At 38.8% G+C, this 13066-nt stretch overlaps 1 protein-coding gene across 3 annotated transcripts in view; it reads left to right on the top strand.

The window, feature by feature from the left end:
• CHRM2 (cholinergic receptor muscarinic 2) overlaps positions 1 to 10606 on the top strand; it is a 148642-nt gene extending 138036 nt beyond the window's left edge. The window contains exons 1-3 of one of the 3 annotated variants that reach the window (XM_044246648.1): positions 3865 to 3960; positions 5061 to 6512; positions 6903 to 10606. In XM_044246648.1, coding sequence (XP_044102583.1) covers positions 3932 to 3960; positions 5061 to 6512; positions 6903 to 7023 — 1602 coding nt within the window. In that variant the 5' untranslated portion in view covers positions 3865 to 3931 and the 3' untranslated portion in view covers positions 7024 to 10606. Of the gene's footprint in view, positions 1 to 3864; positions 3961 to 5060 lie in introns of those variants that run through there. The other 2 variants (XM_044246649.1, XM_044246650.1) reach the window with 2 other exon arrangements.
• The last annotated feature ends 2460 nt before the right edge of the window (positions 10607 to 13066 follow it).

A 13066-nucleotide genomic window follows, 5' to 3' on the forward strand; every position in this document is an offset into this window, starting at 1 on the left:
AAGCTGGTGCAACCACTCTGGAAAACAGCATGGAGGTTCCTCAAAATGTTGAAAATAGAACTGCCCTATGACCCAGCAATTGCACTACTGGGAATTTACCCTAAAGATACAAACGTAGTGATCCAAAGGGGCACATGCACCCGAATGTTTATAGCAGCAATGTCCACAATAGCCAAACTATGGAAAGAACCTAGATGTCCATCAACAGAGGAGTGGATCAAGAAGATGTGGTATATATACACAATGGAATACTATGCAGCCATCAAAAGAAATGAAATCTTGCCATTTGCGACAACATGGATGGAACTAGAGCGTATCATGCTTAGCGAAATAACTCAAGCGGAGAAAGACAAATATCATATGATCTCCCTGATATGAGGAAGTGGTGATGCAACATGGGGGCTTAAGTGGGTAGGAGAAGAATCCATGAAACAAGATGGGATAGGGAGGGAGACAAACCATAAGTGACTCTTAATCTCACGAAACAAACTGTGGGTTGCTTGGGGGAGGGGGGTTGGGAGAAGGGGGGTAGGGTTATGGACATTGGGGAGGGTATGTGCTTTTGGGAAAATTGGAAGGGGAGATGAACCATGAGAGACTATGGACTCTGAAAAACAATCTGAGGGGTTTGAAGTGGCGGGGGGGTGGGAGGTTGGGGTACCAGGTGGTGGGTATTATAGAGGGCACAGCTTGCATGGAGCACTGGGTGTGGTGAAAAAATAATGAATACTGTTTTTCTGAAAATAAATAAATTGGAAAAAAAAATAAAAATAAATAAATAAATAAAAATAAATAAATAAATAAAAATTTAAAAAAAAAAAAACAAAAAAAACCCTGCACTGCCCCACCAGAAGCAAAAACTTTTCTAGGGGTGCCTGGGTGGCTCAGTGGGTTAAAGCCTCTGCCTTCGGCTCGGGTCATGATCCCAGGGTCCTGGGATCGAGCCCCACGTCAGGCTCTCTGCTCAGCAGGGAGCCTGCTTCCTCCTCTCTCTCTGCCTGTCTCTCTGCCTCCTTGTGATCTCTGTCTATCAAATAAATAAATAAAATCTTTAAAAAAAAAACAAAACTTTTCTAGAAATGTAAAAAGCAGAGGTGGGAAGAGACGAAAAGAAGCTGTTTTCTTTTAACAGTAGAGCAGCGGGCCTTGTGCGTATCGTGGGGAGACAGAATGCCATCCCGTAAACGTGTATGCTTGCCTCTGAGTGAAATGTTTTCCATTTTTACATATGGCCTTAGTATAAATGAGCAAATATTAGAACTCTAAGAATTTAGAGGAGGTTGATAGCAACAAAGTATATTATTATATAAGTTTGCTCTGTTCTACCTGGGTTAAAAACTCCAGGTACCCCAGACAGACTGTGACTTAGCTAACAACCTTTGGGTATAGTTCACCATTATACAAATGCCTAACAATTTCTCTCGGATAAAGTGTAATTCTCAAGTGAAGGAGGGGAAACAGGGAAAGAGTAACTATCTCAAAGGTAATTATGTCAGTTTTAGTGGCAGACTTTTCACTCAGTAGCCTTGAAACTGAGAGTGATCACTTCCGCCTCTTCTGTGGCCTCAGTTTCTGTCTTCAGATCAAGGGGGTCATAGGATGTGTTTTAAGGTAAGATAACATAGGGTTGAGAGTCCCAAGACTTTTTCTTTTAGCTTTTTGGATTCTTTGTTTTGGGGTTGTTTGGGTTTTTTTAGCCAAAATGTAATGCATGTTCCTTGTAAACAAGAAGAGGGGAAGAGGGGGAAGGAGGAAAACAAACTAGCAAATTTATTTAGAATCATACATCTCTGTATTACTGTGATGTTTAGAATAATAATAGGTATTATTCTTAGCACAAGCAATGGCAAAGGCCAGATGAATATGGACAAATCACTTACTCTTACCCTTTCTTAATCCATGAAATAAGAGATCAAACTAGTTTATTTTTTGACAAAATGTCATATTTATACATAATTCTCCAGAAGAAGTTACCAGAAGACTTGTTAAAATGAAAATAAATGTAGTCCTACGTTTTATTAAAATGGATATGAAGAATGAAGTGTCAAACAAGACATTCAGAAAGTAAATGTTTGGTGTTTTTCCGTCAAAATTTATTAATAAGGACAATTTGTGAAACGTAACTAAAACTCAATTTTAAAAATCTCAATGAATTTAAAAAAGAGACAAAAGCAAGCTTATAAGCAAGTCAGGATTCTGTCTTACAGTTACCTTAGCTAATAAGGAATCATTGGAATCAATGATTGGATTAGTGAAATTACTTGGTTCAAATAAATTCCGTGAATAAACAGCTGTACGGATCAGGACCCCAAAAAAAGTGCTTTTAAAGAGAAATGTTACTGAAACAATTCTCTTGGGTAAGTAAGTAGAGAATGAATTAATAGTACTAATTGTTAATCCTGTTTTGATTCAATAAGCATTTTTGAGCACCAATTACATTTAAGGCAGGAAGCTGGATGGTAGAGCTAGGAAGACTCAGAAGCCAAAATTCGCAGCTTTTCCATCAAAGGAGGAAAAAAACCCTAGAGAGGTGTATCAGTTAGTGTCCCCTGGGTCAAGTTATGAACAGCAGATCTATAGAAGTAGAAACCTACTAGCTACAATAGTCCTCCCTTACCTGCTGGGGAACATTTCAAGATCTCCAGTGGATGCATTTTGTGTTATGCGTTAACAAAACCAAACTTCATAACACCCAGTGAGGAACAGAATATTGAAGAAAGTGTTTCCTACTGAAGGTAATACACAAGAGACACTAGGAATGTTTATGTGATGGGTGAGGACCAAGCCCAGAGAAATAGGTTGTGGTATACAAGGGTGGGACGAGACACAAGGAACCACATTTTACAAGAGATAGCACAGGAGGGGTTGTAGAAGTGTTTCTTGACATGGCTTACAGCTCTGAATCCGGAAGTCTGGGGTGAGACTGGAAATCTGCATTTTGTTTAATTATAAATTAAATTATATGTTTATATAAATTATAATTATATATTCACAATGGATGCATTGGGCAGTATTCTGAAGCATCTGATGTCAAAAGTAAATAACACTTTGTAAGACCCTTTTTCTTGGTGTGGTAACTGACACCTCATGTATCAATTTGGAAGGCAAAATGTTTAGTTACTCTTCATTAACATCATTTCCTTGAGTAAACTCTTCAGTGTTTCCTCAAGATCTACAGATGCATATCACATGTCATCACCTTTCTGCTTAAGTGGAACTCTATTCTTAATATTATGAGTCCTGCTTCTATCATATTGTCTTCTGACTGTAACTTCCCACAACAATGCCAGACCACACATATCTGCCTCTTTGTTTGAACAGCTGCATACTATTCCGTTGTAAGAGTATTCTGTAATATATATATATATTTTTTAAAGATTTTATTTATTTATTTGACAGAGAGAGAGATCACAAGCAGGCGGAGAGTCAGGCAGAGAGAGAGAGAGAGAAGCAGGCTCCCGCCAAGCAAAGAGCCCGATGCGGGGCTCGATCCCAGGACACTGAGATCATGACCCGAGCCGAAGGTAGCGGCTTAATCCACTGAGCCACCCAGGCGCCCCTATTCTGTAATATATTTAACCAGTCCTCTGTCAGTGGGTCATTTTAATATTTCCAGGGTTTGTTTGTTTTGTTTTTTGTTTTTTTTGCTATAACATTTCCTGAATGAACATCCCTGAGCAGACCTCTGTGCACAGTTGTGTAACTATAACTGAAATAGAACTTCCAAGATGCAGTCTGTCACTAGACTTGGGCGATATTGTCTGAAAAATGATAATTATGCATTTATTAAAACTCAGCAGGGTTTGGCAGCAGAAAGGACACTCACGTTTCATAATTGCTTCTTTGGCAACCCATGACTGCCACCAGCGCACACACATCTCCCATGCTGGGATCTTGTCTTAATCATCACTGAATATCCAGCCTATAGCAAATGCCTAATACAGAGAAGTTGCTCAGCAGGTATGTGAGGACAAAGTGGATGAGTAAATTCTGTTCATAGTCTTAATCTCTGTGATTGACTTGATATGTGACCTTTTATAAATTACTGACTCTTTCTGGGCTTCAGTTCCTTCTTCTGACAAACAAATATAAATCCTAGGCTGACTGCACCAAAGATTTGGCAGGAAGAACAGTAGAATAATAAATTTGGTAGTGACTTGAAAAAATAAATCACTCAGAAAATTCACATAATCATTGTCAATATGCTTTTAATAAATAACTTCTTTTGCAGGGCATGGAATATTGGAAATGTTGAGTATGTGATGCTAACTACAAGTGTAAAATAGAGATAAGAGAAAAGTAAATAGTCTTTGGGAGAAGGGTATTGGCTAATGAATTACTATCTTACCTTTATTAGTATCAATGTCAGTATCATGATGATACTGATACTTAAAGCTTCCAGGTGGAAAGGTGCTATTGACTATAAAAGTCACATACTCAATATTTTAAGTTTTATGCTTTCTTCCTCCCCTCGGCTTATTAATTTTTATGTACATACCAGAAACCTCTTGATGCTTCAGAAAGTCTTAGGTATAATTTTAGTTCATTCAGTTTAATTCATCAATAGTATACTCAGGGGCACCCGGATGACTCAGTCAGTTAAGCACCTGACTCTTGGTTTCAGCTCAGGTCATGAGCTCAGGGTCATGAGATTGAGCTCCACGGCAGGCTCTGCGCTCAACACTGGGGTCTGCTTGAGATTGTCTCTCTTCTCTTCCTCTGCCCTTCTCCCCACTCATGCTCTCTAAATAAATAAAATCTTTAAAAAAAATTTTTAAATAGTATACTTAGACAAATGATAGACAGATATTCATATCTAGATATGGACACCACATTCAAAATGTTATCAAACTTCAAACACATTGCCAACCTGAAAAAATCTTTTGAGTCCTCCAGTCTTTGCCTATTATGTGGGGGATTGAGGCAGATAGGCACAATAAGAATAGAGGAGAAGGAATGAAGATTTTGGAGAAAAAATTGAGGTTCAAAAGGAAGAAAGCTGATATCTTTTAATGCAATGTTTATATTATATTTGTTCATTTTATTCTGTTTCCCTGCAGGTTTAAATGTGTATTTGGCTACTTGGGTACTTGGCTACTGATTAGAGAACACAAAATGAATAACTCAACAAACTCCTCTAACAGTGGCCTGGCTCTGACCAGTCCTTATAAGACATTTGAAGTGGTGTTTATTGTCCTTGTGGCTGGATCCCTCAGTTTGGTGACCATCATTGGGAACATTCTGGTCATGGTCTCCATTAAAGTCAACCGCCACCTCCAGACCGTCAACAATTACTTTTTGTTCAGCCTGGCCTGTGCTGACCTTATCATTGGTGTTTTCTCCATGAACTTGTACACCCTCTACACTGTGATTGGCTACTGGCCTTTGGGACCTGTGGTATGTGACCTTTGGCTAGCCCTGGACTATGTGGTCAGCAACGCGTCCGTGATGAATCTGCTCATTATCAGTTTTGACAGGTACTTCTGCGTCACAAAACCACTCACCTACCCAGTCAAGCGGACCACGAAAATGGCAGGTATGATGATTGCTGCTGCCTGGGTCCTCTCCTTTATCCTCTGGGCCCCAGCCATTCTCTTCTGGCAGTTCATCGTAGGGGTGAGGACTGTGGAGGATGGGGAATGCTACATTCAGTTTTTCTCCAACGCTGCTGTCACCTTTGGTACTGCCATTGCGGCCTTCTATTTGCCTGTGATCATCATGACTGTGTTATACTGGCACATATCCCGAGCCAGCAAGAGCAGGATAAAGAAGGACAAGAAGGAGCCTGTGGCCAACCAAGACCCAGTTTCTCCCAGTCTGGTACAAGGCAGGATAGTGAAGCCAAACAACAACAACGTGCCCGGCAGTGATGATGGGCTGGAGCACAACAAAATCCAGAATGGCAAAGCCCCCAGAGATGCAGTGACCGAAAACTGTGTCCAGGGAGAGGAGAAAGAGAGCTCCAATGATTCCACCTCTGTCAGTGCCGTCGCCTCTAACATGAGAGATGATGAAGTCACCCAGGATGAGAACACAGTGTCCACTTCTCTGGGTCATTCCAAAGATGAGAACTCTAAGCAAACATGCATCAAAATTGTCACCAAGACCCAAAAAGGTGATGTGTGTACCCCAACTAATACCACCGTGGAGCTTGTTGGTTCTGCAGGTCAGAACGGAGATGAAAAGCAGAACATTGTAGCTCGCAAGATTGTGAAGATGACTAAGCAGCCCGCCAAAAAGAAGCCTCCTCCCTCCCGGGAGAAGAAAGTGACCAGGACGATCTTGGCTATTCTGTTGGCTTTCATCATCACTTGGGCCCCATACAATGTCATGGTGCTCATTAACACCTTCTGTGCACCCTGCATCCCCAACACAGTGTGGACAATTGGCTATTGGCTCTGTTATATCAACAGCACTATCAACCCTGCCTGCTATGCACTTTGTAATGCCACCTTCAAGAAGACCTTTAAACATCTTCTCATGTGTCATTATAAGAACATAGGCGCTACAAGGTAAAACATCTTTGTGGAGAAGGAAGGTGGTCAGGGGAGCTTGGGAGAAAGAAAGGGGATAAAAGAGCTCCCAGTTTTAAAATTCTCTGCCATTGCACTTTATAGTCTTATTATGGAATGTGCAATTAAGGAGCTTAACAGTGACACTTTTATCGTGCCTATGCTCCAGTTTGAGAAACCTGCACCTTATAAACCCTTCCAGTTTAGGAGCAGTGAGACCATGAAAGAGACGTGTTGGAGTTGTGGATTTAAGGGACAATCTACGCTTTCTTTTACTCTCTTGAAGAAGGGCTTGTGAATCTACAATTTTATCTCTGCACAAGAAGAATAACCTGAATTTTTTTTCCCTTTTTTTTTTTTTTTGTTGTTGTTCCTGTGTGTCCATACAAGGATGAAATGCCACAGTTACAAGCTAACATGGAGACTTACACTTAAGGAAGTAGACCTCACACAATGGAAAAGTGAAGAAACAGAGTCAAAACAGGATGTAGAAAGATCTCCAGAGTGCTAAGCATGTATTATTCTTTTGTTACAGTTTTATTTGGAGAATTACAACATACTAAATGCTCTTTTCCCCTCACCTTTCCCTTTTCCCACCATCAAAAGAAAGCAAACAAACAAAAACCATAACTAGATCACATCATTATTTTTCTCATTATAGCATCGGCTTTTGTACTTCCCTGTTTTACATTGTGTAAGGGCAAAAATCTGCAGGACTTCCACTAAATACAACCAGACACAGCCATGAAAATGGGCCTTTCACCCCTGCCCACTGTGTCATTTGCATTCTTTGGGCGTATAAAAGCCTGTAATCACTTAGTTTGCTTATGATCCTTTAGGTGAAATGTTTTCACCAATTGGGTTTTCTCCTAAATGAGCTCCTTTTGTGAATGGAATAGCCTACCTAATACATAAACATGCTTGAGAAACCAAAGTCATTTTTTAAACCGAGGTTTTGTCAAATTAAATAGTAGTCCTTTTTAGTTGGAGGAAGTTTACCGAGGCCAGATGAATTTTGCAAAAGGCAAATCGAAGGCTGAGAGGGCATTCCCTTTCAACCGGAATTTGCCTGACCCATGTATGTAATGCTAACTTGAAAAACATGAACTTCTGGCCTTTGTCAGCAGGACGAAGCTAATTTACTCGTTTAGAATCCTAAGTAGGATTAACGTACTCTTGTGGCACCAGTGACTTCTGGGTCAGTCCCAAGAGAATAAGGCCTTCTCTTCAATGCTGGTTATCAAGTGATATTCAATTCATAGTCAAATGAGATTGTTTATAGCCATCCCGTGTCCCATTGGAAAAGAAAAAGTCATTAAAAAACATTTCCCAAAACCACCTGTTCCATCTTCCTCAAATTGTCAATTCTCCCTAAAATTTTGTAACTTCAAAATTCTGTCCATAGAAGTATAGTAATCTTTGTGGCAGACATGTAGCGGATAACAAAGGGAGGCCTCGTGAGATCAGCAAAGTCTGAAGAATCGTCTGAATTTGCTGAAAATCAGCAAAATCGGTAGCTGTGCCTGTGTCACTTATCATTATTTCTTTAGTTCTAGACCATCAAAAGTCAGATCAGGAACGATTACCCAAATAGTAGCTTTATATAGAATCTTGTCCACATACAGACTTTTGATTTGGTACGCCTAATAAATATATGATTGTGTTGACTCACATTTAGCTATTTTTTAATCCCTCAACTTTTTTTTCTTTCTGTATGTGCTATAGTCTTAAAATCAGATTTTCTAAAGTTGGCCCACTCAATAGAAATCAGATTTGTAAAACTAACTTCAAATTTCCTATTTCACATTTTAGATCTATGGGCCTTACGGTATCTTGGCCAGTAATATACATATGAGTAGCATGATTAATTTTTCAGTATTAAACCTTAGCACTTTAGAGCAGTTTCGTGTGACTTGCCTCATCGAAGGCATCTCAACAATTTTGAGAGTTTTTTTTTTTAAAAAAAGCACAAGGTAAACAACAACAAAAAAGAAGCGTTATTAAGAAGCAAATTGCCAACAATAGTTGCGTGTAACTTACCCTTTATAAAAATAACTTCTGTTCGAATATCTTCAGTCATTCCCCCACAAATCTCCTGGGTATAAACATACACCATCAGTTCATACAGATTCCTTTACTCCACAGTTACTGAGATGTTTACAGTTTTAAATCCACATTAACTTTTATTTTATTTCTTCAAATCAGTGAATCAGTTGAATGGAAGGGACATCAAGCCAATGGGCTCTTTGGTTTGCTGTACATGAAACAACTGACTGGCTGAATATTTCACTTACTAACTTGTCCTTTTATGCTGTAGATTCAGCTTTAGTTGGGAAAAACTCTTTGGATTCAAGGATTTCAGGTGTCTGGATTTGGGTCTTTTCTGGTCCACTCTAACAGTTCGACTCACGGTGAATCAAACTGCCTCTTGCTCTTCATTGCCATTATACCCTTCCCTTCCTTCTTTCTGTTCTTGGTCTTCGCCATAGCCACCACAACCTTGTTGAAAGAGAAACCATCACGCATCACAGCAAAGATGTGACTATTGACCGACACATCATGGAACCTTTGCCAACTGGAATCAGAGAAATGGAAAGAATACTGAACATGGTAGATGATTAGAAAAACACAGAGGTTGTATTCAAAGGTTTGCATTAACTGTTGCTGGATTTGTCTATTTCAGTGGCTCTCACACAGGAACAATGTTGTACCCCAGGGACATTTAACAATGTGTGGAGACATTGTTGGTGGTCACAACTTGGGGGGAGCTAAAGACATTCTGGTAGATAGAGGCCGGGGAGGCTGCTAAACAGCTCACAAGGATAGCCTCCCCTTCACACATACAACTAAGAATTAACAGCTCCAAGTGTCGATCACACCAAAGTCGAGAAACCTTGTTCTATTTTAAGGAATTCTAGAGCTTGCTTCGTATACATGGCAAAATAATCCTGTATCACTATAAGAATATCACTGCAAATTGCTCACCTGTTTCAAAAGGTAATGCTCACCAGTTGTGTATCAGACACACTGTCATCCATGAGTCTGGTGTATTTGTAATTCACAGATTGGGAACACAGGGGACATCGACATATCCAGAATTACCAGACCGTGCAATAGCACATTGTCTCCAACATCTTCATGTCCCATTACAATTGTCACAGAGTCCAGTCAATTGAGGTTGCTGGTAATTGGCCATTAAAAGGATTGTAGTTGATGGGGTCAGTTTCTATTGGAGCTGCCATTTTCCTTTCAAAAACATTGAGAGCCTCTTTCAGAAACTATATGATTCACCTCCTTTATTTTCCCTGGGAAGGTGAATATCTGTCAAGAATTTCTTCTCTCCTCATAGCAATAATGTAAATATTCCAGAGTGGTCTTACAAGAAGAGGAGATTAAGAATGTCAAAAAGCCAGTTCATTTCTTAAAAAGAAAGAAAGAAAGAAAGAAATGATTCCCCCTTTACCAGTTCGAATTAATTTTAATATCAGCTCCAAACCGTTAGAACAAAGTCACCAATACAATAAGTCACATGGGATAAGCTTTCCCATTTGAATGTGGAAGCTGGAGGTCCCACACACTTCTGCTCTTTATTCACTTACTGCTTTTTTGATCCTGGAGATCTGACACTGGGGAAGACAAATTCAAAATGATGGCGACATACAAATGTAGAAAATGTATGAAAAAAAAAAAAAGTAGAAATGCAATCTACTTTTATTTTCTCCTATGTAGTTCGCTGGTAGTTGCCTTTCCCCAGTTTGATGATAACCCTTTCAAAAACCACAGCACTGGTGTTGCAAATAGATTAGGGAAGCACCCAAAGCTGGATGAATTGTGCAAAGTGTATTTTCAGCATGTACATATAATACCATGCTTCTTAAATATGCTTCTTTGAAAAGAGTGCACGCTGCAGCATGAACTGTGTGCATATTTAATGTATCTTTCTGGAATATGCTGTATGCTTCCTATACATATTCTATAAATAAAGTAATGAACTGTATCATAGAAATACATATTTCTGTATGCAAATAAATATATTATACACAAAATCTTAATATGCAGTATGGTATATGTTGCTTTAGAGAGTAACAACACTAGATTTTATAGGCCCAATTTTTTAAATTGCTTTTGAAGGAAGGACTTGCTTTTGAAGGAAGAGGTTTAAGAACAGCCAAAATCCTACCCATATTACCATTAAGCTGTTTTATAATCTTTGAAAGCATGGCACTGATTTTAAATATCTCTTGGAGGAATATATTAATAAATCTTTGCTGGTGTCAGCCCACGTGACGAGAATGCTCTTTGCTCCTATGCTCCCGACTGGCCTGTGACTAGAATCTTTCTGGCTGTTACTGTTCCAACAGCTGTGTTGGTCTCACGTCTGATTGCCTGATGAGATTGCAACCAATTCATTGACACACAGCTTTGCTCTCCTCCAAATTAACTGATTCTTGTCAAATAAAAAATAATCATACAAGGAGGAAAGGATGACCTTCAGAATGTTTTTATTCTGAGAAGCAAGGTAAAAAAAAAAAAAGTACAAGCACTGTATTTTATAACCCATTCTTTTTAGATTGAGTCCAATATAGCATTCCATACATTAAATGTCAGAAATTTAATGTATGCAGGATATTGCAGGTTTCTCCAAGAAATGATGAAATAGGTGGTTTGTTTCTGAATGCCCTGCATTTTCTCCATAGCACCTTCTCTTCCTCTCCTTGTTGCCCACTCAACTACCCACATTCCCCGGAGCATTTTCCTTGGCTCATTAGCTTGAATTCCTAGTTAACAAATACTGCAATGATTTTAGTTGATATGGGGCATGTCATCCCCAGAGACACTTACATTTTAATAAAAAAGTAGAAGCACTGAACATCTCCAAGATCCCTATATTAGTCTTTAGTTACCAAGGTTGGCAGTGGGAGAGATGATTTTCAGTGAATTCTAGTTTTCTATGCAAATCTTATAATATGCGTCACCGTCTGTCCACTTCCTAAATTTTACCTGTTATGTCACAATCCACCTTGTGCATTGTTGTCTTTTATCTGAACCAGAATCATTTCTAGAAAAACAAATGAAACAATTGAGTTTTTCTATGAATTCTCATTAGTTTATTGGTGCAGTGAAATGTTCTCATTTCATTTTTTAGAAGTTGAGTGAATACCCTCTCGATGGATTGTCAAATGTTATTGCTGACTAGGTGGTTGCAAATACTGAGACAGGATAAACATCTTGCCATCATAAAGGAAGAATTTTCCACGTTATAACATGTATCAGTCTCTTTCAATCAAAAACTGAAGAAACAGAATGTGGTAAGTTGTGGAATATAGATATTAAATAAGTGACATCCTATAAAACCTGTACTTTGGCTTCCTAAACACACACACAGTAGGTCATGGGAAATTACAGAGACTAAAAAAGCATCCATCTTCTGAATTTGCGCCATTTAACCAGGAGCTCACCTGAATCCTTCAACTGTACCTGTACTGGAAATGTGCATTTCTTCAGAGATTTTATCAAAGGATTTTTTTTTTAGAATGAGTATCCTTTTTAAAGTCATTATTATTAGATAATGAAGTCATTCCATTCTAGAATTCTTCCATTCTAGAAGGATGGGGCTAGTGAATGAATTGTGTGACTGTGTCCAGGGAGAATTACAGTGGGTTGCAGAGATGGCCAGTTCAAATCTGGAGTATAGTTGAACTAGTTGCACGAAAAGACAAACATGATTCCTCTATCCTTAAAGTAATATTCTTCACGTAAGTCCTGCTGTCCTTACTGCCTTTGTATATAGCACAGGGGCCTACAGTTGTGATGGTGTGGGTGTCTTTGCCAGGACCATATTGTATTTAGCCACAGGTCAGTTGTTCTCAGACTCCAGCCTGATACAGAATCACCTGCAGATTGCTGGTCCCCATCAGGAGGTCTGAGGTGAGGTCTGAGAATTTGTTCAAGTACCCCAGCAATCCTGGTGTGAACCTCCCTTTGAGAACGACTACTTTTTATAGTCTAATGAAAAATGTCACCAAAGCATTATGATAATTAGCAAGACATCTGTTACAGACAGTGCAAACTTTACATTTAAAACCCTAGCCACGGGGGAGAAATGTTTTTTCTTAGACGTCAAGTTTATTGCTTACTTACAAATAGGCTGTTCATATTTTCTGTCTTTTGGGAAACTTCAAGCACCATGATCTCAATGCCAAAGATTAAAAATAACCATATTGATAAGTTTACTTGAAGAACAATTAGCATATTAAAGGTTAAAGATAAATATAGCAGAAACTTGAATTCTGTGATACCTCCAATAAAAAATACTTTAAAATACATTTTTATATTGTCTCTTACATCATATATTTTTGCGTAGAATATATATGCAAACATTCTCCTCATAGGAGTATTCAAAATGAATCATTCCATTATTTTGTTTAGAAGTAATGTTCAGTAAAAAATATTTGCTTTTGAAGAAATTCTTCAACCTCTTCTTAACACACACACTCTGGCACATAAACAGATACGCACACTCACATAAACACATAAAATTCACGCTAACAACA

The sequence above is a fragment of the Neovison vison genome, chromosome 4 (assembly GCF_020171115.1).
Source record: "Neovison vison isolate M4711 chromosome 4, ASM_NN_V1, whole genome shotgun sequence".
Lineage (NCBI taxonomy): Eukaryota > Metazoa > Chordata > Mammalia > Carnivora > Mustelidae > Neogale > Neogale vison.